General features: G+C 43.1%; 1 protein-coding gene across 12 annotated transcripts in view; it reads left to right on the top strand.

Moving 5' to 3' along the window:
- LOC124248356 (uncharacterized) overlaps window positions 1-24,194 on the top strand; it is a 126,583-nt gene extending 102,389 nt beyond the window's left edge. For 4 of the 12 annotated variants that reach the window (XR_006891010.1, XR_006891008.1, XR_006891006.1 and 1 more), the window contains 3 exons: window positions 10,643-10,727; window positions 11,577-11,778; window positions 14,317-15,963. Coding sequence is in view for 1 of the 12 variants with exons in the window: in XM_046678247.1 (XP_046534203.1) it covers window positions 10,643-10,727; window positions 11,577-11,669 (178 nt within the window). In the remaining 11 variants the exon portion in view is untranslated. Of the gene's footprint in view, window positions 1-10,642; window positions 10,728-11,576; window positions 12,347-14,316; window positions 15,969-24,071 lie in introns of those variants that run through there. The other 8 variants (XR_006891005.1, XR_006891004.1, XR_006891003.1 and 5 more) reach the window with 8 other exon arrangements.
- Window positions 24,195-26,423: the final 2,229 nt, after the last annotated feature.

The following is a 26,423-nucleotide window of genomic DNA, read 5'->3' as shown; positions in this document are numbered from 1 at the left end:
TAAGTAGAAAATCCATTTTGATATCACTGATGAATAAAGGATTTCTTACACCTCAGGGTGAAATGACTTAGCTAAAACCTCTGTCGCCAAAGGACCCCCCATGAAAGTGTTACTTATTTGAAAATATTAAACCGCACAGTTTTTGACCTCTCCTGTCCCTTCAAGTCGAGAGGGACACACATGGGTAGGTACTTGTGTATGCAGCTATGGTACGGGTGTGGGAAGCCGGGAGGGTCCATCATAACCCATTGGCTTTGTAATTAAATTTTCTTGTTATTAAAGCAGAAATTCTTAAGGACGCCTGCCTGTGTGGGACTGGGGGTTATTTATCACAGGAGTTCAGTCTGCTTTGCTATAAAAATGTTGTTATATTGTCGTCCTCGTGAGATGAAGAAACCCTGACTTGTAAATATCCCCAGCTATAGGTGTGTGGACATCATATCCACTTTCTTCTTAATGTCAGATTTATTGAGATTTGTGTGTGTGTGTGACTAACATCTTGACCTTTCTTTACTCAATCTTACTTTTTTTGAGGCACCAAGTGTTTCAGATTCACAGGAACAGTTAGTAAGAGGAGCAAAAAGAGTTCACAAGCATATGTGTCTCTTTGCTATGTCCAGGGCATGTCTTTCTGAGTCCCTAGCACCCTAACGAAGGCAGCAGCCATCAGTTAAATAAACAAGCATTTCTACTGATGGCAGCAGCCTCAGCACAGGGGCACCCACTATGTTTCTGACCATTGAAGGACTTTGCTGATGGAGCCGTAGTTGAGAATTAGCCAGTGAGTTTTTCCTTCCACATGGAGCCAATTACCAAGCAACACAGGTGAAACTGCGACAAACACACATTAAAATATATTAAGAAAGATCTATTTTATATGAAAAGATGTTAGTTGGTGGTCAGTGTCATTGTTACTGATACTTTTCTCAGAAATTTTCTATCATCACTCTTTTTTTTTTTTTGGTAAGGAAGATTGGCCTGAGCTAACATCTATTGCTAATCTTTTTGCTTAAGGAAGATTGTCACTGAGCTAACATCTATGCCAATCTTCCTCTATTTTATATGCAGGATGCTGCCACAGCATGTCCCAGTGAGTGGTGTGTAGGTCTGTGCCCGGGATCCAGGGCTGTGAACTCCTGGCTGCCGAAGTGGAGTGTGTGAACTTAACCCACTAAGCCTCCGGCCTGGCCCCTCTACCGTCACTTTAATGGGAGCTTTTAATGTGGTTGGATTCAAATCTACCATCTCTGTTTTGTATTTGTCCCAACTGTTCTTCGTTCTTTTCTTCCTCCTTTCTTGCCTTCTTTAGGGCAGATTGAATAGTTTTGGTATTCCATTTTGTCTCCTCTGTTGACTTTTAGCTGCACCTCATTGTGTGTGTATGTTTTAGTGGCTGCTTTGGAAATTACATACATATCTTTAACTTATTACCGTCTACCTTCAAATAATATTATATTACTTCTTGACCATCACTTCAATTAATTTTTCATATGATCACGAAGGGAAAAGATCAATGCTATCCCTATTATATTTCGGTGAAGATTAGCTGTGTTCAGATTTGCATTTTAAAATCAATGTGAGTGCAGAGCCTTCCCTGCCTCACCATGGCATCGATTTTGCAGTTCACACGTCTGCGCAGAACGTGGCTGCAGGCTTACCTGAGCATCTCATTTCTTCAGAGACAAATAAGACTTTTGTTTTTCTCTTTTGAAATAATGAATGTAAATTAAGAAAACAAAGGGAAACATTTAGCAGAAATCTTTCTTTAAGGGAAGTTGGAGAGGGCAGCTGGAGCTCAGGTCATGCTGGAAATGTCTTTTTCACAATGAAGGTGATGAGGGTTTGTCTCTCAGATGCTGGTACCATTTTATGGAGGCTTGAGTTGACTGACTCATTGTCTGCCAGTGGGAGTGGATTTGAGAGGCTCTGTTTGGGGGTGACCGCCCTTTGCATAGACAAAACCCCTTGGCACTGATCTTCCTATCTTTTACGGATGAACCCCTCCTTGTCTTCCTGCCTCAGGTGCACCACACCCCATTTAGCCCCTCTGCGTCTGTCACAAAAGTCAGTGTCTTCTGGACCAGGGGGCATGGCTCAGCCCCTGGCACGGTGGCGTGTAAGCGCTGACTGCTTAGTACATGTTAGTCATCAAACAGGGAGCTTAACGAATCCACGATTTCAACTGGATTGATGGAGATAATTTTCATGCAGACCGGCCATCTCTGGAACTAGTTTTCTTGGCTACCAAAGGAACAATTTAAGAAAACATTGGGGGCCCTTACAGAGAGCATGGTGAAATATTGCTCCTGCTTATTAAATGATTGGTTTGAACTTCAAGTGTGGAATCCTGTAAAATTCCATCTGCTCGTGTTTTACGATGCACAGGAGGTCCTGTTACATGTCACCGCATGTGCATTTAACTGTCAAGGGGCATTTCAGTGGCATGTCATACCTCATAGTAGGTTATGCGTGAGTCGTTATTTTAGCTGATTAGCAAAATGAATAGGCAGAAAGAGCTGTGATTGTGATGACTAAGGAACGAGGGGATGCTTTATCACTCAGAATTACTTTCCAAAGTCCTTTCACCTGTTTAACACACAGAGACACATTCAGACAATCCTCATCTGATGACTATTTGGCTTTTTTTATTTTTTATTTTTTAATTTTTTTTCTGTTTTGCTTTTAACTGGCTACCTGGAATAGTTGCTCTCCAGCTTCCTATCAGGAAACATAATCTCAGACTCACTACCATTAATCCCTTTCGAAAGCCCTGCAGAGAAACATATTTATGGAGGGTGGCCTGAAGTATTCGCTGTCCATCCGTTTTTTAGATAAGTCATCACCAACCTGTTGTCGCACAGACTCCTGGGGGAATGTGGAGTTATTGCAAGGTTGCCTGCAAAGCCTCTATTGAAGATATCATTATTTCTGTCATTGTTATCTGTAAGGACACAACAGTGACATTGAGTACTTTGTGTAGGGGAATAGAGCCTTTTCCAACATCCAGGTCTTTACTTAAAGAAGGAAGTCACGTGATAGATGAAGTCAATAACGGGACATGAGCCGGAGTATTGAGCCTCTGAGCTTAACTACTTGTGTTTCACGCTCCACCTGAGCTTCCTAGGACCCTGGCACATTCGTGTTGGAGAAGACCCCAAGGGCTGAGTCAGGTCAGTTACGCACATCTGCACTGTGATCCCGGGCGGCCCCAACACCGAGGATGAGTGGCATTTCCCGCTGGTGGTGGTGTGTTTACTGGGATGCTCAAAGCCGTTCTTTGGAGGCAGCAAGGACACCTGGTTTAAGCATCTAGTTTTACAATATCAGTAAGGAAAATAATTTTTAAATCTTACCCCCGTTGAAACGGAACAGTAAGGATGCCCAGTGACAGGGGCCGCCCTTGCTAACTTGACCGTCACCTGCAGGGCTGAGCTGAGCTGAGCTGCAGTAGTTGCCATGGTGGCCGATTGGCAGTCGCCTGTTGCATAGTTTATGCCCTCAGTGGACTGTGCAGTAAGTGAGGGAGCACAGGGAGCACTGAACTTGAAAGAAAAAGATAAGAGGCCCCAAATTATAGTCATTCTGCTGACTTACCTCAAGACGCTCTTCATCACGTCTGTAAATTGCACTAATCTGATCTGAATTCTAATATGCTCATCAAGATGCTTCCAGTTCTTAGAAGCCAGTGGCAAAAGAAGGCGTTATAATGATGAGCATATCCACTTGGCTCTTCATCTGCGGAGAACTGAAACGACCCATGTGGGCAATGTGAGAGCACTAGCATACAGGTACGGGAGACCTTCTTCTCTACCTTGTCATTTAGGGATAAAACAGATGGTGAACGTAACTATTTTTAGCGCAAAATATAAGAATTCCAAACATCTTGTCCTGAAGGTAGTTTTTAATCTATATTAGATGTAGTTAAATGTATTAACTATATTTAATGTATATTCTGTCCCTGAACCAAGCTTACAATGATAGTCAGTTTAAAATTTGTTTGTCATCAAATCATGTTTTTTGGTATAAATACCTTAAAGTAAGTTAAACATGTTACTTATTAATGAGAAAATGTCAAATCGTGTAGTTACGTGACGCGTATCTTTACATATTATGTTTAAATATTCTTTAATGATTTCTAACTAAAATACAATTTTTTTTTTCTTGCTTAAAATCAACTCCTTAATCACGTACCTCACAAAAGTGACACAATTGAAAAATTCCAGAAGGGATGCGTAAGACCGTGAAATGGGTTTGAAAGTCAAGAAGTTTGGGAAATAACTAATGTAGATTCTATTTTAAGAAAAGAAAGAGCAGGAAATAGAACAGTATATATTATTTTATAAAAGGCAAAACAAAATAAGGCCTCCTTTATTTGCAGTCTTTCTCTGCAGGAATATAAGTGTAGGAAGTACAAAGAACGTCTGACAGGATCCACGCCCAGCTGCTGACACTGAGGGTCTCTGAGGAGGAGAACAGCTTCAGGGTGGATGGGGAGAGATGAAGGAGACGTGTTTAGGCACAAATGGATTACTTTTGCAATAATAATAATAACGATAATAATAATAGTGAAAGCAAAAAGCTAAGGGCTTGTGGTGGCCAGAGGATGTGTGTCTTAGATCTCCTACTGCAGAGAGTGGAGCTAATGGATGATTCTAGCTGCTACTTCCTGAGTCCTTCATAGCGGCTTCTCTAGGGCACTTCTCTCACTGCTGCACATCCATGGGCTGCTCCCAGCCAGTGACGAGGTAGGGGTGGAGCGGGACATTAAGGCAGGGGAATGGACGGACTCCTCCGAATGGCACCTTTGGCGTGAGGACTCCCTGTCGGCCTTGGCAGAACTCTTAAATGGTACTGCGGTTGATGCAGTACCGTTGTCTTCCTTCCCTCCTCCTTCCCTCTCCAGTTCCTTCTTCTCTATCCCTTCGTCTCTCTTTCCCTCCGTTTCCTCCTCCTCCTCCGTCTCCCCTCCATCCTGTCAGCATCTCAGTTAGACAGCCATCCCAGCCTTTTCCAGCTCGCTCTCCACCTGCCCTCACTGGTGTTTCCCCCATTCCATCTCTCGAACCTCTAAGCCCATTTTACTGTCTGCTTTTTAGAGCACCCAGGCTAACATAAAACTCTAAAAAAGAAAGTTAATTATAGGCAAAGCCCAATACTGTTGCCATAGGAGCACTAAAGATGACTGGTCTGCTCGTGGTGGCCGACATGGCGGCCGGGCATTTACACAGAACTGTCACTGCGGCGTGGGGATTTACAGTATGTGTAAGCTAAATTTATTTGGTTTATAAGTGTTATTTAGGCCCTTGGGATTGATTTATTTGCTATCAGTCAATTGAAATACTTCATATAAATAGAATATGTTAAATCTATAAATGCAATGCAAAAGTTTCAAAGGAGTTTAAAGTCCAAAGTTTGTGAAAACAACAAAATATTAGTCATCCCCCTTAAAAGTGATGGTGAATATTTGTAATTTTATAAATAAAATAATAAGATATGAAGCAGTTCTTAAAACTCTGGGAAAAAATAGACTTTTTAATTTGAAAACAACTCAAATTAAGTATTGATTAGAAAAAAAGTAAACTCAATTGAATGGTATTTTCTACTTCATCCTTAAGAGTACCCCGAATTTCCCATTTAGTCGAGATTAAGCCAGGGTGCTGAGCTGGATGGTAGGCAGTGGTGTGCTGGTAAATACATAATAACAGGTTTTCTTGGGAGGGGGGAATGTATGAAAAAATATATCCATATGTTTACTATAAATTTTACTGATCTAAAGTTTGTATAGCACAGGATTTACCACTAATAATGTCAATACTCTTTATTGTAAATACTGGGCACCTAGCTGGTTCTCATCGAATGCTTCCATTGATTTTGGCCAAACTTCTGTATCTGTGGCCAGCCTGGCTTAACAATAGGAACTGTATCCCAATCCACTAACTCTTTTCCCAACGGATTTGTCCTTAAATCTGCTATGTGAGCGCTTGTAAAACTGTGTCTCATCCTCGTACAAACTGTCCTCATTAAACCGATTCTTCTTTCACCTTCAGTGCAACTTTTGAATTTAATCTGCAGTAACATTTTCTCCTTCCCTTTAAGTCTAGAGATCGAGCAAAACACTAAGTCAAGCCCCGAGGTGCAGTGTCTGCCAGTTTCCGTGGTGTACATGCTCCCTCGATTTCAAGCTGCTAACTTGACGCCACTGAATGTGAGTGGGGCAGAGATGGCAGAAGCACGCCATGACGCGATGTTGCCAATGGACAGAGAAAATAGACCTCAACGACCTCAAGACCAGATAGCAGCAGATAATAGCAAAATTAGTGGAATAACTAAGGGCTGATATGTTTTGAGTTGCTAGCTTTGTTTTAAATATTATCTATTTAATTGTGAGTATACATAATTTAATTTTGAATAATGACTGGATATAATAGCCAGCTTGCAAAATTCTTGAAAATCTACCCGTTGGCTCTCACAAACTGGTGCGAGCCTGCTCCAGCACCCGCTAATGACAGGGGATAGTAGGGCTGAAGTGTCAAAGGCCCAGGTCTTGGGTGAATGAGTTGCCTCCCAAGAGACCCTGATGACAGACAGCAGGAGGAGGCAGAGCCAGAGGTGTAGCCGAATGACAGGATTTGAGGTTGCAAGGATGGTTGGCTGTCACTTCTTCCTTTTCAAGGCTGCTCACATTGGCTCCTTTTGGTCATCACTGCCACCAGCCTAATCTAGACCCTAGAATTCAGTTTTGGATTATTGCTCTGTCTCCCAGCTAGTCTTCTTGCCTTCAGATTCTCCCTTCAGTAGTCCACTCGACACTCAGCTTCCAGAATGATCTTCCCAAACACAACTTTGCATGCATCCCTACCCATCCCCCGATCCTGAACAACTGGCCTTGGGTCTACTGGTTGTTGAATATACCAGTTGCATTTAGGGTTCGCAGACTCTGCAGGCACCAGAACTCTGTTGTAAATCTCTTACTCCACACAACTGTGTATTTGCAGCCTGTTCCTTCTTTATGAAGCACAGCAAATCCTAAATATTCCAAAACCTGTCTTTGAAATGAATCTTCCTCCTCCGAGCCCTGGTCCCACTTGAAGTTGGTACCACTCTTTGGGCACACGCTGTCTTGCAGTCTTACATATTCCTCCGCACTCACATGTAGGTAAATATATGCCACAGCTTCCTAACTAGACCATAGACTTCTTGGGGGCAGAGCTGGTAGATATTTGGCAAATAGTTCTTGTTGATGACGAGAAATTGATGTATTCCAGAATGGAGTGCTCCCTCATGCAATCGGATTGTTTGACCCAACGAACATCTGATGCTTTTTTTCCTCACTGTTTATTATTGATCCTCAGCTTGTTGGAAATATGAGGCTCCTTTGCACATTGCCTACTTGGGCTGCCATAAGAAGATACCACAGTCTGGGTGACTTCAACAGCAGACATTTATTTTCTCACAGTTCTGGAGGCTGGAAGTCCAAGCTCAGGGTGCCAGCAGGGTGGGTTTCTGGTGAGGACTCTCCTCCTGGCTTGTAGATGGCTGCCCCTCGCTGTGAGCTCGTGTGGCCTTTCCTCTGTGTGAGCAGAGAGAGAGAAATCTCTGGTGTCTCTTCCTTTTTTTTAATAAGGGCATCAATCTTATCAGATTAGGGCCCCACCCTTATGACCTCATTTAACCTTAATTACCTCTGTAAAGCCCCGTCTCCAAATACATCCTCACTGGGGGTTAGGGCTCCAACATGTGAATTTCAGGGGGATACAATTCAGTCCGTAACACCTTTCAAATTGGGTTTGTATTTTTCAAAATAGCATCTTATTTCTCTTCTGTGATAAAGTGATGCTGTATTCCCACACCCCCCAAAATGATGAAGTGAACTTATTATTAAATAATAATCATGGCTGAGCGGTTAAGTTCCTGCTCTCCACTTCGGTGGCCAGGGGTTTCGCTGGTTTGGATCCTGGGCGCGGACATGTCACCGCTTGTCAGGCCACACTGGGGTGACATCCCACATGCCACAACTAGAAGGACCTACAACTAGAATATACAACTATGTACTGGGGGGTTTTGGGAGAAGAAGAAGAAGAAGAAGAAGAAAAAGAAGATTGGCAACCGATGTTAGCTCAGGTGCCAATCTTTAAAAAAAAAACCCCAAAAAACCAAGAGCTGAGAAGTCCCGGATGTGGGCGCAGATGTGCCGTGACTGTAGCAGCAGGGAGGGAGTGTCGTGGTGGGTTGCAGCACAAGCTCTGTGCCAGACTGTCGTGGTTTCAACCTGACTCTGCCACTTAGTAGCTGTGTGACCTGGATCATGTTACTTAACCTCTCTTTGCCTCAGTTTCCCCATGTGCACCATGGGAGTGATGGAATGGTTCTGCTATCTTATAGGGACGTGAGGATTGTTGTAGGGGAGGTTAAATGAGTTAATGTGTCTAGAGCACCTGGCGTATGGACCGTTGTATTCACCTGGGGAATCTTCTCACTTTAGATGCCTGTAGCAGTGTATGTGTGCCTCTCTCACATCCCAGCCAGGAGGCAACAGTGTGGGAACATTATTTAACGTTTGTGCCAGTTCGAGGGTATCACATAGCTTTCAAAGAAGAGCCAGCCATAAGTCAGTGGAAGCGCTGGCACAGAGGATTCTGGCCGAGGTCACACGTGAATCCTGCCTCTTGGGTCCCATTTCTCCAAGTTCAACCAATGTTTATTGAGAACTTAATGTGCAAGGTTATGGTCGGTGCTAAGATGAAGGTGCACAGTTATCACTGTGAGCACAAAAGAGGGCTCCAAGGCTTAGCCTGAAGGGGTTGTTGGCAGCTCAGAGGACTTCCTGGAAGTGGTGATATCTGAGCTGAATTTTGAGGAATGAGTAGAAGTTGGAGATAATGCGCCACTTACCAAAGATATACTGAATTGATATGGATTTCAAAAAAGGTTCAATAGTATTTCCTTTGCAATGAAAATTCTCTGGTATTAGAGTGAGCAGCTGTTGAGAAGCAGAAGGCAGAGGATTCCAGCAAAACTGGTGGAAACCGTGACTTCTGAGGATAGGATGGGGAATGGGTCAGATGTGTGGTCCTTGCCTTCATGGGTGTGTGGGAACTTGAGGAAGACGGAGCACCAACCAAAGCGTGTCGACTGTGCTGTAGCGGAAGCAGAGGGTGCTCTGGGGGCACACGGCAGGAGTCAGTCACAGAACCTTCTTTGACGAAGCCATAGAGATGGCTTAAACCTAAGTGATGGCTGGAGATTAGCCAGACAAGGAAGAGAAGAGGAAGAGTTTCTTAGGAAGAGGGAACAGCACGTGCCGAGGCCTGGAGAGGAGACTAACATTTTATTACAAACAAAAATGTCTACAGCATCTGGAGGTTAGAGGGTAAGAAAGAGAGTGCTGAGAGATGAGGCCGGAGAGGTAGGCTGGGGCCAGTTGAGAAGATTCTAGGAAACCATAGAAAGGAGACCGGAGTTTAACGAGAGGACCATTGGAAGCCTCTGAAGAGTTTTCAGTTGGGTGGAGACATGACCAAATTTACAATTTCAAATAGTCACAGTGGCTGCAGGCAGGAGAATCGATTGGACAGTTGCTGGGCAATCATCTGAAACTTAAAAAAAAAAAAAAAAACCTTTTTATTTGACTTGAGAGACCATAACACTGTAATAAAGGAAATTTCAAAACATGACGATGAAAAAAATGACCCGTAATTCTGTTGCCTTCACTATACTTAATTTCTCCTCTCTCTCTTCTTTTTTTTTGCCCTCTCTTTCTTCTTGCACATTCATTTCTCACAGAGTCCCAGTGGTGGCGGAGGCCTCCTTGGTGTTCGTTAATTGTGGCTAAATAAATCCCAACAGTTACTCGCCCCGGAGCATGCTGAGGAGTTGAACTGAGAAGCATCTCGATTGTAAATCAGTTTGCGGTGGTGGCTCTTGATTGTGACTTTGAATTTGGGGCTTATATTTGATCCCATTGTTTGTCTTCTCTCTTCGCAGCGGCGTCATCATTGTAGCAGGTCTCCTCTGGCTGGGTAGCACTGGCGTCTCGTTTTCCCTTAGATTCCACTGCTCTGAAGCATGACCCTCTGTGATGGTTTAAATCATGGTTCAGCAAATCTTCCTTCCCCTCCTCTCCTACGATGGGCAGAGCGTACTCCTCTGGCTCGCTGAGTTCGGGCTTGGTCATGTGACATGCTTTGGCCAAAGGACTGGTAGTACATGTGTCATGAGCTAGAGCCTTAATGTACTGGCGCATTGGACTCAGATCTTGTGCTCCACCCCGAGAAGGGCCTCCTCCAGGTAGCCATGGAGCCGGGGAGGACGAGACATGTGGAGCAGGCCTATACCCAACCAACGGCCAAGTCCAGCTGATGTGGGCCTCTAACGGAGTCACTTAGCTGCACGCAGCCTAGACTCCTCAAACTCGGTTGACATTTTGTATAGGCCACTGAGTTTGAGGTGGCAAAAGCTGACTGCGTTAACTGTCTCTTGGCTGGTCCTTTCCCAGCGCTCCTCCCTGTGAATTTTGTATATGCCACACAGTCTGTATATTAAGACTATATTTTAAATTAGTCTAGCCATTTGAGAAATATAGTGCTATGTGCTTGTACAACACTTCTCATATTATCATATCATATTGTATTATCAACACTAGGGCCAGGCACCATGGATATAAGAGTGATGAAACACAGACCTTGACCTCTCGGACTTGGATGAGGAAGACGGGCTTAAATAACCACGTAAGTAAGTTGCATGATTACAAATTGAGATGAGCTCTCCTGATCATGGTTCTGTGGGTGCGTCAACAAGGACGCCTGACCTGGACCGAGGGGTCTGAAGCTCTGCCGTGGGAATCCGTGGAACTGAGGTCTGAGAGAGGAGTGATAATAATACTAACCCCAGTCGCAACGATTGCGCTAGATCTCACTGTTGCTGGCTGCTGCTCTCAGGGCTTTAAAAACATTGACCTGTTCGGTCCTCGTGACTCCTCCCTCACCCACAATTAGCCCAGCGAAGAGCGGGGTTGGTAGCTGGGGCCAAGTCCTCAGGCTGAGGAGGTGGAGCAAGGAATCGCCTTGGAATGAGTGGGAATGCAGCGCATCTGGGAAACTGGCAGGTGTCCAGTGTTGCTGGAGTGCAGAGAGCCCAGACGATGAGGTAGAATGGTGGCCATGGAAGGGTCGGGTTCAGAGGGCCTTTAGTGGCCTTGGTAAGGGTGTTGATGTCACCACTGAGAACAATGAGAAGCCATTGAAAGGGTTTCAGTAGGACGTGGAATGGGCGATATGATCTGATTAACATTTAGTACAGAGAGTTCAGGCTGTTGAATGGAGAACAAACAGAAAGGGCCCAAGATGGAGGATGAAGAGAAATCAGTAAGTGGGATCTTGCAATTAACCAGGGGTGAAATCCTAGTGACTTAGGCTAAGGTGATGACGGTGGCAATGGAGAGAACAGGACATATTTAAGTGGCATTAGGAGATACAATCTGCAGAGTTTAATGATTTAGTAGAGACCCTTAGTATTCTTTATTAGCTTCTCTGTTCAGTATCAACATTTTACACGTTTCTACGCAATCCCTGTGTCAGGTTTCCCGGTGGAGGCGCAGAGCTTGGTGGAAGAGGTGGTTTCTTGGTTCAACCTCTTCAGAAGATGGAGGGGAGACCTCCTCCAACTGGTGAAAATGGTGCCATTGGCATCGAAGGCAAGGAATGAGTTACTGACTGGATGGACCCCGTTCTGGGTTTGCACCAATGGTCACCACTTGGAAATGACAGGAACCTGACAAATGTAAGTGCAAAACAATTCCATAATTTGGCTATTGAGAGCTCCAACTGTTTTCGAAATATTACTTTAGACTTGAAGGATGTCTTCAGTGATGGGGCTTCCATGGTGACCTACGATGGATTTCGTGTTGCTTTTCCAAGCTTTAGGAGGGTTCAGAGCCTTCTCTGGGAACTAAGGGTCTGTCCTGTTAATGTTCCCGAGTCTAAGAAGCTGGTCCTATGTAAGTGGGTGTTAAAACTAGAATGAATGCAAATTCAAGGGAGCTTATATTCTATTTGCCTCATCCATTTGAAGGAAATCTGATTTTGGTTTTAAATGCCCTTTGGGAGATAATAGAATATTTGAGGGGCTAAGTAGGTCAGGAATAGTTTGCTTCGGGTAGGTTTTTCCTGAGCATTTTAAGTGTTGAATTTTCAAATAGAAATTATCTGATTATAATTCAGAGATACCAATACCATTTAATATAATACCCTTAATACAAAGCTTTCTAAGACAAAAAATGGGAATGTACCTAATACATAAAGCATTTTGTATCAAAAATACAGTTTTAATATTAAAATATGAGGTGCAAACTTCCAGTTATAAAATAAATAATTCACGAGAATGTAACGTACAGCATGGTGACTATAGTTAATAATTCTGTATTGCAAAAAAAAAAGACATTTGTTATGTAAACATCTGAGCATCATATCTGTATCTATTAGTTTCCTATGGCTACCAAATTACTACAAACAATTTGTAGTAACAAATTACTACAAACTGGGTGGCTTGAAAACAATCCACATTTATTCTCTTACAATTCTGGAGACTATAGAGTGAAATCAGTTTCACTGGGACCGGAATGAAGGTGTCAGCAGAGCCGCGCTCCCTCTGAGGCCCCCAGGAAGAATCCATTTCCTTGCCTTTCCCAGCTTCAGGAGCTGCATTCCTTGCGTTCTTGGCCCACGTCCCCTTCCTCCATCTTCAAAGACGGCTGGAGAGCATCGACTCTCTCTGACTTTGCTTGCTTCCTCTTCTGTCCCATGGCTTTCTTCTCTTCTTTGTCAAATCTCCTCTACCTCCCTCTTATAAAGACACTTGTGGTCACATTTAGAGCCCACCCAGACAATCCAGGATTATTTCCCCATCGCAACATCCTTGATTTCATCACACCTGCAGACTCCATTCTGCCAAAATACAGTAACATTCACGCATTCCAGGGACTTAGGACGTGGATGTCTTTTTTGGGCCATTATCCAGCCTACTATAAAGTGTAAAGGCAGGCCAAGTACCTTCATGTACTGGGGCAGACTCAACAGCTTTATTGTGGTAAAATATGCATAAGATTTACCATTTTAACCATTTTTAGGTGTTGTAAGTTCAGCGACATTAAGCGCATTCACATTGTTGTGCAACCATCACCACCATCCATTTCCAGAACTTTTTCATCTTCCCAAACGGAAGCTCTGTCCACATTAAACACCAACTTCATTCTCCTCCCCCAGCCCCTGGCAGCCACCATTCTACTTTCTGTCTCTGTCAATTGGACTACTCTAGGAACCTCATGTAAGAGAAATCATACAGTATTTATCCTTTTATAGATATGTTTTTAATGAGTTTTTTTTAATTTGATCTTAATACAAATATTCTCAAATTGTTTAATTTGTGGTATGAACGCGGGTCAGGGCAACATCTAATGTGAAAGTTACATGCTACTAAAAATAAGCACCAGCCTTCTTGGCCGTTAGAATTTCCAGGGATAGTTGCTAGAATATGCCGGAGACTTGTCTTGTATCATTCCAATCAAGAGAAGGAATATTAAAATTTCCCTTGAAAAAATAGGATTGACGTGGATGGCAAACACCATTTGTGAAAACACTTTCAGGTTCCTCATATTCCGCTTTTGATTTCTCTGTTAAAAGAATTGCATGGGGAGGCCGGCCCCATGGTACAGCGGCTAAGTTCACTCATTCTGCTTCTCGGTGGCCTGGGGTTCGCCGGTTTGGATCCTGGGTGGGGACATGGCACCCCTTGTCAAGCCATGCTGTGGTAGGCATCCCACATATAAAGTAGAGGAAGATGGGCACGGATGTTAGCTCAGGGCCGGTCTTCCTCAGCAAAAAGAGGAGGATTGGCAGCAGATGTTAGCTCAGGACTAATCTTCCTCAAAAAGAAAAAAAAGGAATTGGATGGGGATGGGGCTGGCCAACAGCACAGGTTTGGAACAACTAACTCCCAAATAAACCCAAACTGTGCCAGTCTTCCCCCCGACACCGTAGCAGCAGGGAATAATGACACAAGCTCAAATGTTTATGAAAACCCCTACAACTGCTCGTCTGGTGGGAGGAGAGACATGAAAAGAGAACTTACCCTTTGGCCAAACCATTTGAATAAGTAAAATTGATTGAACATGGTACACCCCCCCCAACTTCTTTTGAAAAAATTATTAGTGGTAAATTATTTGAGAGAACATCAAAGTGTAGGTAATTTTAAAACAAAAATTGGAGGAAAAAGCATGATAGAACAGAGAGTAACAGTGTCGGTGGGGGGGTTCTATTTTAGATAGAGCAGTCTTCATGTAGCCAAATGAACCAACCATGCTTCTGGGAGGAGGCACCGCGACCCCAGTGGTCATGAAATGGGAGGAGGTTGGTGTGTTTGAGGAACGAGGCCGGTTTAGCTGGAGCAGCGAGAGAAGAGTGGAGTCCGACAAGCTTGGAGGGGTCGGCTGCAGCCAGGTCCAGCTGTGCCTCTGTCTGCCTGTCTCTATTTCTCCATCCATCCCTTTATTTATATACTTTCCCTGTGAAAAATCATTCGGCACAACTTGTAAAAACACGCATAACAGGATTACACAAATAAACGAGAGAAGAGGGGGCAACTAGAAAAATAAAATAAAGCTGGGACATTAGCATGCAAAATGCATGTCTTGACCCATACACTTGTGAGAAGGGGTCTGCAAATCTAGTTCAGAGCTTCCTAGCAGTCACCACAAAGAGAGACAAGTGATGAGTTAGATGGTTCATGGTGTCCATGAGGCAAAAGCAAACTCTTTTCTTAGAAGAAATGCTTGACTGTATGCTGAGAGTTGAGAAAAACTTCACGGAGACTGTGGTGGTTTCGTGTGGTGTTGGCTTGGCTGAGCTGGACCTTCGATTCCCAGAGTCCCCTTCCCTGTGTGGCTTTGGGAAGAACCGACTGAAAGAGAGAGAAAGTGGTGCGTGATTTAGAAGGCGAAGTGAGCCAGCAGCCTTTGCTCTCTGTGGGTCGGCGGAGACGGCCAGCGTGAGGGACAGACATGGAGCGACTGGCAGTTTCCAGCTGATGCTTGCTCTCCTCCACTCGGCTTCTGGCTCTTCCGCCCTCCAGCCGGCCATGCCCACAAGAGCAGGGGCAGGCCCAGCGCCAGGTGCAGGCAGCAGCCTTCTAAGATTCTCCGCCAGCTCGTCTTCACGCCTGCCGGGAGCAGCTGTGTGCCTGGTTTCTAGAGGGCCCTGGAAGCCCCGACTGTCCACCTATGCCAAAGCTTCAGGAGGGCTGGTTAGTGACACTTCTAAGATCTTTCACCACTCACCCCACCCGTGCGATGTGTGTGCCCTGCAATAAATCCTTAGTCCACGACACTCATCGTGGCTCTGCTTCCTGATCAAACGCTGACTGAGACGGAGTCTTATAAGGGGACCTGGTAAGACACAAGGGAAGTCATCCCCGCAAATATCCCACAGACAGTATGGTAGCTGGGAATCTCGCTCAGAGAGCTGAGGACGTAACCGGACCTGGGTTGGCTCCTGGGATGAGGGGCCGTTGGGGGGGAGGACTGGTGGGGCTCACCGGCGGCTGCCAGTCCTCACGTGCGCCCCCAGGACTGCCAGGTCCCCCCTCAGAACCCACCAGCCACATGAGGCCACTGGGCGCTTAAAAGGTACCTGTTGTAACTAGGAAACTGATTTTTAAGTTTTAATTAATGAAAATGAAAATGAAAAAACCGGTAACTCGTGTCTCTTATTGGAAAACCTTTAAGTACGGTTCGGAACGACTTGAGTATGTGAGCCTACATTTCCAACTTTAGATTTTACGAAACCTAAATACATAGCCACTATTTCCTACGAAAATTTGCAGTTCAAATCGAGATAGGCTGTGAGCGTAAAAAATAGACTGCGTTTTGAAGATGTAGGATGAAAAAAGGTCATAAAATGCTTCATTAATAATTTTTTAATGTAAATCATATGTTGAAATAATAATATTATGGATTAAATAAAATATATTATTAAAATATCACGTTTCTCTTTACTTTTTTTTAATGTGGCTACAAGTAAATTTAAAATTTTGTACGTAATGTGGCTGGCAAATGTCTATTGGCCAGCATTGCTCTAGAAGTCAAGGTACCACCGTGGACGAGATGGATTATTTATTTGTGCATCTCTCCGTCCGTGGGAGGGACTCACTTACCTGCTGAGAATGTGTCTGGAATCAGTCTGACACTCTGAAGAGGTCCCATAAGTGATTTCACCGGGCCATCCAGTCTGAGTCAGACGTTGTCCTTACACTATGAGGATTTTTTTTTTTTCTAAATCTGTGACATGAATGAGAGACAAAAACATAATAAGCTAAGAAATCCATTTCACAACAGAGACACAAAAACAATATCCATCCCACTTTTTGCCAGGAGACCTTTGTGGGAGAATGCAAGTCTCCACATTTGTTGCCCTTTAGGACACATTCTGTATTTAAGGCAGTTTTTATACATGGGCCTCAGGCTGCTTAGGGCTCTTGGGGGTGTCTCAAAATTCTGGGTGTAAAAAGACTCTCTTGGTTGAAAAGAAAAAGAGGCTCAGGATGTTTTTATAAATGCTGACGTTAAGTAAGCACAAATTATATGCAAATGGAATTCTTCCAGGCATGTCATGTTGACTAGAGTTCAAACAGCTTTGGTAATACCTACTTTAATTGGTACTTGCGAGGGTCAAACTGAGGTATTTGTGAATAAGAACACAGCTGGTGTGAATTCCTAAAACTTTCTGCATTCATCAACAAAGATTCTGTTTTGTCCCATAAGGCCCGGGGCCCTACAGGGGGGAACCAGAGGGATGGGGGGCGATGGGAGAGGGGTGGGCGGTGGGGTCTACTCTCTGCTTGAGTTTTCAGGACTGTCACTGGGATATCAACCCGTGATGGGCAAGCACTGCCCTTGTGGTCCTACATCCTGAGGCAGAATAAATGGAAGCCAGAGGAAGAAAGTAGAGGAAAGGCAATTATCACAAGGAGGAGTGGTCTGGGTGTTCCCTGACATCCCTAATCCTTCATGTGGCCTCCTTATGGTTCTTCCCATGAAAAGAAAATGTGGGTAAGGCTGGACGAGAACTTGACCATCAGGGTTGAAGGAAGAGCCACTTATGATGGATGGTAGTTCTTGGTGGAAAGTGCTTTATGTTACAATTTTAACCTTACTTCACTGAGGATTTCAAGTAAAAAAACATACCCTTTATCCACATGCTTCAGCCTTTTTTACTCCTCAATTCACCGGGCCCCTTGGGGGTAACAGAGGTCACTCTGGGAAATAGATTATTGACTCATACTAAAATATTGCTACCAGAAATGGTAAAGCTGGGTCCATTCTAGAGAAATAAAATTGGTGTTAATCCTCGCCGCTTGGAGGAGTTTTAGCAAACGCAAAGTTTAAACGATGGGAGCGTGTTGTCTGGTCATTAATAAACAAATCCGTTTGACAGAAGAATTGTTTTCTTCAATTCACCAGTGTATCTGCAAGCCATGAGCACCCCTCCTCTCTCCTCCTGATTATAGGTAAGTCTACCTGCCGAGATGCTGTGCATCCTTAAAGGGCTGAAGGTCTGGGAGGACTGGCTTGGCCCTTCTTCTCACTGTGCACAAGGTGAAGGTTTGCATTTGCTGTAACGGGAGGGAGAAGAACTCTGGATGGTCCCGTGGCCCTGAATCCTGAAGATGAGCTCATTCTGCCCGGGGCATTTTCAACTGTACACGCACCCCTTGTAGCCTCACTCAAGAACAGGGGTCTTCCTAGTGTCTAGAGTTTTCCAAAATGAAGTTTGTGCACTGTGGACATACAAAAGGAAAATTTTAGGGCTTCCTTTTCTCTTTTTATCTCATCTCCCTTTTATTTACTTTTTGGCGCATGTTTTCTGCCATACCTAATATGGAGGTAAAGGTCCACCATCCCTTATCCACGATCCTGGTGTCCGAAAAGCTCTGAAAGCCAGAAGTGATTTTGTGGTTCACTTGGGACTCAGCCTGAACTGACCTGAATTGATTTCTAGCTTTTATTTAGCACAACTGGTGCGCATCATCAGAATAATCCTACGTTTCTCTGCAGAAGTCTTGATGTGTTTCCTTACCGAGTCCTAGGACCCCGTGGGAATGTCCTATGACGGATCGTGGATGCTCTCTATTACCTTGCCTAAATCGGAGAAATTTGGAAGCACATTTGGTTCTGAGATTTCGGATGGGGATTTGGGACCTGTAGTTGTATATAATTTAGAGATGAGTAAATATGCATATGTTGAGGGTGTCAGCTCAAAACTTTCTCCTGCTAAGGGCTTATGATCAAAGGATCTTGGAGTCCACTGCCCAGCCCACAGTGGCTCTGACCTTGACCTCGCCAGGCCATGGGTCGCCTAACTCACAGGCAGGTCAGAGCAGGCTCCACATGTGGACGATTTTGCTGAGCCCCACTGCTTACCCACCTCAGGCCAGAGACAGGTCGGGAGAGGACAGACGTGGGGTGAAGCCAAAGACAAAAAGAAGAAAATGCTCTACACGCTTTTGTATGAAAAGTCTCATGGCCTAGATTCCTGACTAGACATTTCTTAGGATGGGGAACTCATGGCTGAATTCTAAAAATTAATATGTATTTTCTAGCCATGTAAAGTATTATTGTTTGATAATAAACATTTTTAATCATTTTGCAAATGGTGATTTTTTTTGACAATTAATGGAAATAGTTATTCATATTTTCAATATGAGAGAGAGGGGCCGGCTCCGTGGCCGAGTGGTTAAGTTCTCACGCTCTGCTGCGGCGGCCCAGGGTTCGGATCCTGGGCGTGGACATGGCACCGCTCACCAGGCCACGTTGAGGTGGCGTCCCACATCCCACAGCTAGAAGGACCTGCAACTAAGATATACAACTGTGTACAGTGGGGGTTTGGGGAGATAAAGCAGAAAAAAAAAAAAAGATTGGCAACAGTTGGCAACAGTTGTTAGCCCGGGTGTCAATCTTTAAAGATAAAAAAAAAATATGAGAGAGAGAAATGTGGGCCTGAAAATGGTGAGTTAAGTAGGGATTTCCAGCCTCTTAACTGTCACGATATAATGATGAAATCACAGCAACGAGGAGAATGAAATGGTTGAAAACAGCGTGAACGAGTGGGGCAGCATCCCAAACGTTTCTAATTAGCTTCCCTCAGCTTTTTCGAAAGTAAGTTGTCACAACGTTTATTTTATACTCCGTGCCCTAAAAAATGAACTTGGTACAATTCCGAAGGATTTGGCGGATAAACATTTGCATGTATCGTTATGCCAAAGATGCGACGGTATAGTGCCCCTTCTGCAGGAGACCCCGGGGTCGGCTGTGGTGCTCACCCCCAGGAGCAGAATGGCCCGTGAGGTGTTTGTACCTGGACTTTTTTGGTTGCTTCTGGGGACACCGAGTGTCACTCTGACTCCAGTAAGTAATATCAGTGGCACAGGTAGATGGATCTGACAGGCCTGAGGACTGAGAGCATCTCGGCCGCCTTTCTCCAATGAAAGCTATACATCAGTGCTTGGAATCTGCTGGAGCCGAAGAGGGTGACAAGGGAATAACATCCCTTTCTCTTCCATCGACAGGGGTAATAACTCCTCACTCCCTAGGGACAGATTGTAAAAGCCAATAGCCAGGAGCTGTGAAGCAGGGAGGGTAGAAGAATTGAAAATTAAAGAGGGAGTGGAAATTTTGCGTAAGGCTTTAGTGCGATGCAGGAAAGCATCAAACTTCAGTCTTTTAATTGCCTCGTTGTTGACACGGGGGTTTGCAAATGTTCATTTTGATTGCTTAACTATTTTACGCTGATTATTAAAATCAGGGACATTACAGAAATGTGGGTGTATGCTTTCCGTGTATGTTTTACTGGTGAATGTTATAATACGCTGATACTTAATATCTGGATATTTTTGAAGTCATTGTTGAAAAGTCTTTATTGACAATATATTTTAAAATGGTGCTACGAAGTTGGATGCCTGGGTGCATTGGAGGGCTTAAAATGTTTCATCTGATTTCCTCTTGTATGCCTGTGTATTTATTCCGTTTATGCATATCATGTGCAATATTTTCAACAGTTCAGAATTTCCATTTTCGAGCAACTTTCAAAACGACTTAAATGCTATGTAGATCTCAGCTTGCTAATGGCAACCAGTGGTAAACAGATAGTTCTTAAGGGCCGCAGTTCTAACAAGGTCTTCCCCTTCATGGCACTGCACGAATAAATGAGTTTGCGACCCCCAATGCCACTCTGCATTAAAGGCAGCACAAAGAAAGATTTAACATTTTAGAAATTCACGCCATTTGGAAACGGATGCCTCTGGCCGCCGCCTGCTTTATAGGAAACGCACTTATTTAGTTTTTAAACTAGGGCTGGTGTTTAGTTAAATCTGCCGACGCAGTTCACTGAAGGTGACAGAAGTACTCACTCGGGCTCAATGAGAAGGAGAGGCGACAGTAAATTTTTCAGGCAGCGACAGGAGATCTTGTTATAGGAGTCAGAACGGGGGTCAGGGCAGACCCTGTTGATGATTGAGGAAAAGAGAAGTAAATTCATTCTGCTTCGGGCACTTTGTCAAGTGCCAGGAGCTTACCATTGAGAACTAGTCACCCGTTTTAGTCTTACCGCCCTAGAGGTCACTCATCGGATATAAATCATAGCCCCGCAGAGGAGCAGCCACCGATTGCCACTCGGGATGAAATAAAGAAGAGGAATGCTGCTTTCGGAATGGAAATGACTCCGAATATCCCCCCACATGTTGCTGTTTAATGCAATCCGCGGTGGGGTATTGATCTCGAGAATCAAGTCATTAAAATGTGCAGTTTTTGTTTATTGGAATGAAGCAATTAAATGGTTCAGTTATGCCAGACCTCACCTTTTCTGATGAAAACTATTGATTTCTTGCCACAGCTTTATAAGCGACAATGTTTTTGATTACTCTTGACAAACCTCCTTGGAGTGTTAATTAAAATTGTACCAGACGAGCAGGTGTGGGAGATCATTAGATGGCCCGGATCGCACATCGACACTTCATATTCTGCAGCCTTGCATAATGAATAGGACACAAGAGGAGAAAAACAATATCTTCATCAGCAGAATTGGCATCTTCACTTTTTAAAAAACTAGGTGACATGACATTTTATAGCGCCCATGCTTTCGAATTAACAGCTCCCTCCTACGGCTACCTTTGATCAAAATTTGCTTTTTATGTTTTGCTTTAATTTTTTCAGTATCCAGTGAGTTGCTGTTTTTGTTTCCGAGGTAGCAAATATTTAAACACATATTTGTACAGAAAATTGAGGAGTCAAGTAAGGCTTTTCCAGTGCTTATGCAGATGAAGTCATGAATATTCATATGGTGCCATTTAACGCTTTAAAAATCCCCTCCGTAAGATATCTTCAACACGATTTGAAGAAATATTTACTACTTGTTTTTGGGACCTGCATGAAATATGATTATTTAGGAATATGCTCTCTTGAAGACTACATTCTATTAATTTATAATCGCACTTTCTCTTGTAGCTATTATAAGATTGTTACATTGTAAAAATTGAAAATAGTGATAATCTATAAAACAGAGTCAAATAATGTTCACGTTTTTGAGAAATTAATGATCTTCACATGAATGCTATTTGTCATGAAACGATTTAATTATTACTTCATTGATATGGGGGCAAGAGGGACCTTTTTTTTTTATTTTTGTATAACGCACGGAATTTAAGTAATTGAATCTAGATTTAAAATCCTCTGTGATCTGGTGTCTATAGATAGCCAGGCAGCTTGTATTTCTCAGATCCATAGGCCCTGAAAAGAACTTTAAGAGGTCATCTAATCTAGTCCCCTGCTGCCAGGGTAGCTGTTTAAAAATGCACTATTTTTCATTAGTCTGGAATTTTAAAAAGGATTAATGAATTTATAAATGTATTATTTACAATGTTCTGATCATGTATATCTAACTGGAGCTAACTGTTAGACTTTGAAATGATAATTCTTTTTTTTCTAATCTCAATTTCTCTTAGTAGAATGTGTTACGTTTTCCAAAGTGTTTTTCCATTTATATTCTTTCATTTGATCAACCACCAAGTTCCGTATCTCAGAAAAGTATTTTTTATATATTTTTTTATAAACTTCTGGCTCAGTTACTCAACTGACTTAATAATATTTACACGGTCTAATTATCTGAAGCAACGTTGTTGCACAGCCTCTGTCGTGGGTAGCTTCCGGAAACAGAAGTAACCCCGAAACTGTGACTTGTATGTGGTGGGAAGGGAAATGTGGAGTTCAGAGGAGGACTTCAGTCCAGCTTGTTAGGTCTAAAATTTAATCCACTGTTTCTAACAAGCCCCACATAGTAACTGTACTATTCCAACCACTTAAGCAAAATGTTATAAATAATGAACATTCAATAGCTTTGCAGAATCTTAGAATTCTAATCCTTGAAATTCTGTTTATTTCTGCATAACAAGCCACCCCTTTACCCTTAGTGGTCTAAAGCGAAGACATCATATTTTGTTTGTGAATCTTCATTTTGGGTGGGGTTTGTCAGCTGGGGCAGCTGGACAGAGGGATAAAGGATCTGCTCACTCATGTGGTTGACAAGTTGGTGACAAGCTCAGAACTCAGCTGGGCCTATGGGCCAGGGGCCACTCCACCTGGGCCTCCACTAGGCTGCTTGGGTTACCTTCCAACATGGCGGCTGGGTTCCAAGAGTGAGTGTCCCAAGAGAACAAGGCAGAAGTGCATGGCATTTTAAAATTCTAGCCTCAGAAGTCACATAGCATCCTTTCTGCCATATTCTTGGTTGAAGTTGTCATAAAGTTCTGCTCAGGTTCAAGGGGAGGGAACGTAGACCCACCTCTTGAAGGGAGGAGCATGAAGACCAGAGTGTCAGAGAGTTTGTGGAATGAGATGTCGTGGCCATCTTTGGAGGGTACAATTTGCCACTGAAACTGTTTATTCGATCCCTTTGTATAACATACATTATTTGGTTCTGCTTTAATTTGAGAGAGAATGGAAAAATCAAATGAGATTCTAATAATTCAACTATCTAGTTATTCTTTAAACAATATGCTTTAAGTTGTGTTTTATTTCAGAGAAAAGGGCATGAAGATGGGTCATTTTTAATGAGATAGTGAGTTTGAAAGCGTTTTGAAATCTATAATCTATAATGTAAGATACAATGGGAAGTAAAACCATGGATTTAAAAAAAATCTTAACAATTGTTTAATCAATATCTGCTTCACCATCACTTGAAAATCAGTTAAGTTCTGATGAAAAGGAGCCACACTGTTTCAGAAAGCTCTAACTACTTGGTCGTTTCTATTGTTGTATGTTGTTACGTTAGATACTCATAGTGTCTTTTGTTGTGACAATCGTGTTTGATGTTTGCTGAAAATTGAGATTGCTGTATTGTAGCATTATGTATCTGAGACCTTTCAGAGCTCTTTCATTCATTCAGTGAATATTCACTGGGCTTCTATAAGGTGCCAGGCACTGTTCTAGGCACTTTAAAGATTATTCTCAAAGTGATACTTTCAAAGTACACAATAACGTACGTATAAATTTTATTTAACAGGTGTACATTTCTCTGTGCTTTTTTCTTTTCAACTCTTGAATAGAGTTTCTTGGTTTAATTTGTAATCATGAAAAGAATTAGGAGATAAAGGCAATCTTTAGAAGCTATTGGAAGGTTTACCTTGCTTTTGGTACATAATTAATCCATAAATAGGACTTACAATATTTGGTATAAATTGTTCAACAGAGCAAAGAGAACTCTCTCAAAAATATAACTTACCCATTTATTAATGTATTTTTAAAAACAGTGTTGTGGGTTTTTACTTGCCAATATAACAACTCCACATAATCAATTTTTCAGTATAGATTTTCTAATGATAATTTTTCAACCAACACTTGTTGAAATTACACTGTCCTGGGCATCTTTGCACACGTTGCCTTGTTAAGTCCCTGGAAGAACTCTGGGACGGTGCACTGTAATCCATTTCACAGACTCGTCTATGCCCTTCTATCTTCTCTTCTCTTCCTGCAGGCTTGTCCTCACCTACGTTACATGACTCAAGATATAGGAGGAAAGGACAATTGTACTTGTTAGAGCCACATCTTATCTAAATCTTGTATCCAGGGATACCTAAATCATAGATTTCACTTAAACGTGAAATATCTGCCCCTCATTTTTGCTGTCCATTGAGATTCGGCAGGACTCCAACACAAGAGGGTATTGTTCTGTTTCTGACGTGAGCCATCTGAACTATGTCATTATATAGACACGATCCAGTTTCTGCGTCTTCTGCAGTAAAGTGAAATTCCACTGATTAAGCCATTTTTAAATGGACGTAATGAAAACAAAAAACCCCAAAACAACGGAGCAGTATTTTCATCTCAAACACTCCCAACCTCATCACCACCACATCCTCCAGTGTCACCCAGGGGGAGTGACAGCCATGGTGCAAGGAGCTCCAGATGTGCAAATTCGGTGCTTCACAGATGTTTCAATAAAGCCACACTGGCTGCTAAGTGAGTCAGGGTGGATTTCTAAGCCCTTACTTTGCTCTGGGGGCACCAACTGTGCTCGTGTAAATTTTACACGTAGTCGTGTTTGTAGAGGTGTCTCTCACTCTTGCATAATTCTGCAGACAACATCAGGATGGACTCCAGAAGGCTGCCTTGCGTTCGAAGGTGAACACATGCATACGCAGTTGCACACGGGCAGTGGTCAGTGGAGGTGGAGGGGAACGTGCTTTTGAGGGATAATTCCCCCTTTTCAGAACACGAGCCGCTTTATGTTTATTGGCGAGATTTTCTAGAGCAGTGTTTTAATGGTTTGTATGTCAGACATATTGCATATTAAACCAGCAAAGCCTGCATTCTCTTAGGATCCGCGGGCCTTTCTTTTCTCCTCTATATCGAAAATCATTCCTGGCAGCCCGTGCTCTCCAAGCTGCCTGGAAGAACTTTGGCATAGTTTTCCTTAACCTTTCCAACAGTAAAAGCAAAACTCTCCTTTGATAAAAAGCCGGAGGACTCTGGCACACGGCCATTAAGGATGCAGGCGACGCGGCTGCGATCTGACAGAATATTCCACAAAACACTGAAAAGTTCTCTCTCAGGTCCCCAGAGTGGGCCGAGGCACTTTGCGTGTACTTAACATATATCATCTGTCACCCGGCGGCAGTCCGTGCTGAACCGAACACAATGGAACATCCAGATGGCCTAAACAAAGCCGGCAAATGTGAGCAGCTATTAAAAGCTGTTTACATCAACTTCCAGGATTTCATGTACTGCCGTTTAGACTGTCACCGCAGAGGCGCTGAGCTCCGTCGGCAAGGGAGACCAGCCTGGTACAAACTCCTGTTGCTGGGTGTCCACACCTCGTGCAAAGCGAAGCTGGATATTAAGTTAGGAAATTGAATAATGTCAACCAGTCGTGCGATTTCAGACACTTTAAGCGACTTGCCCCCCATTCTGTTTTATTGATCTCCTACTGCAGCCTTGGCCCCAGACCCAATAAACACAAAGCAGGTCCTCTTCTCCGGTGCGAGTGTGTCACGGATGAACGGATGGGTGCCCGCTATCTGCCTCTGCAGACGAGGCCTCCGAGCTTCGTTGGCTCCTCACTGGGGATGTTTATGCAGTAAATGGTTTTGTTTTCTTCCTCTGAGAGGCTGTGATATCAGGTCCTGTCTTATTGGGGATTAATATACATGAGTGATAAACCTACATTTTTCTGTCTGCTTCCTTTGACCTCTTTATGGCATATCCTTTACAAATTCCAGGCGCACTGCCTACATTGTTCAAGATTTGTTGTGTTGCTGTGAATAACCATGCCCCAACGAGGGACGTGCAGCTTATTTCTCACTAAAGAAGAATCTAGAAAAACTGCTTCTGTATTCAGGCTTGTTAATCACTACCAATTTCTCTTCTCGTAACATACCTCAAAATGAGTCAATACTAGAAGCGTGAAATTTATTAATTTGCCCTAAAATTCAAAGTAGAACAAGAACAGAAGAGACCCTCACACATGCGAGCTCAGTAATTAATTTAAATAATTATTTTCTATAAAAGATAATTTTAACAGAATTTTATATCACCTTTGGGTTAAATTATATACATGTTTAAAATAATTGAACATCATTTGTTGTGTTATTTCTAAGTTACCATTCTTCCAGTTTTCTGTTGTATTTTTAAAGATGGGTAATCTCATAAATGATTAAAGTCAAATGTTTAAGAAAATACGATTTGTTGGCCTGTTTTCTTCAGAAATAACTTTTGCTTTAAGTTGAGATCAAGATGAGTACCGGGCGATGTCGTATGCCATAACACAGAACTGAATTTTAGTGATGATATGTAATGTCCTCAAAGGAAGATTGATGTGGGGCTGGTA

Source organism: Equus quagga, chromosome 12 (assembly GCF_021613505.1).
Source record: "Equus quagga isolate Etosha38 chromosome 12, UCLA_HA_Equagga_1.0, whole genome shotgun sequence".
Lineage (NCBI taxonomy): Eukaryota > Metazoa > Chordata > Mammalia > Perissodactyla > Equidae > Equus > Equus quagga.
Note: the sequence above shows the minus strand (reverse complement) of the source record. Positions and strands in the feature narration are given on the sequence as shown.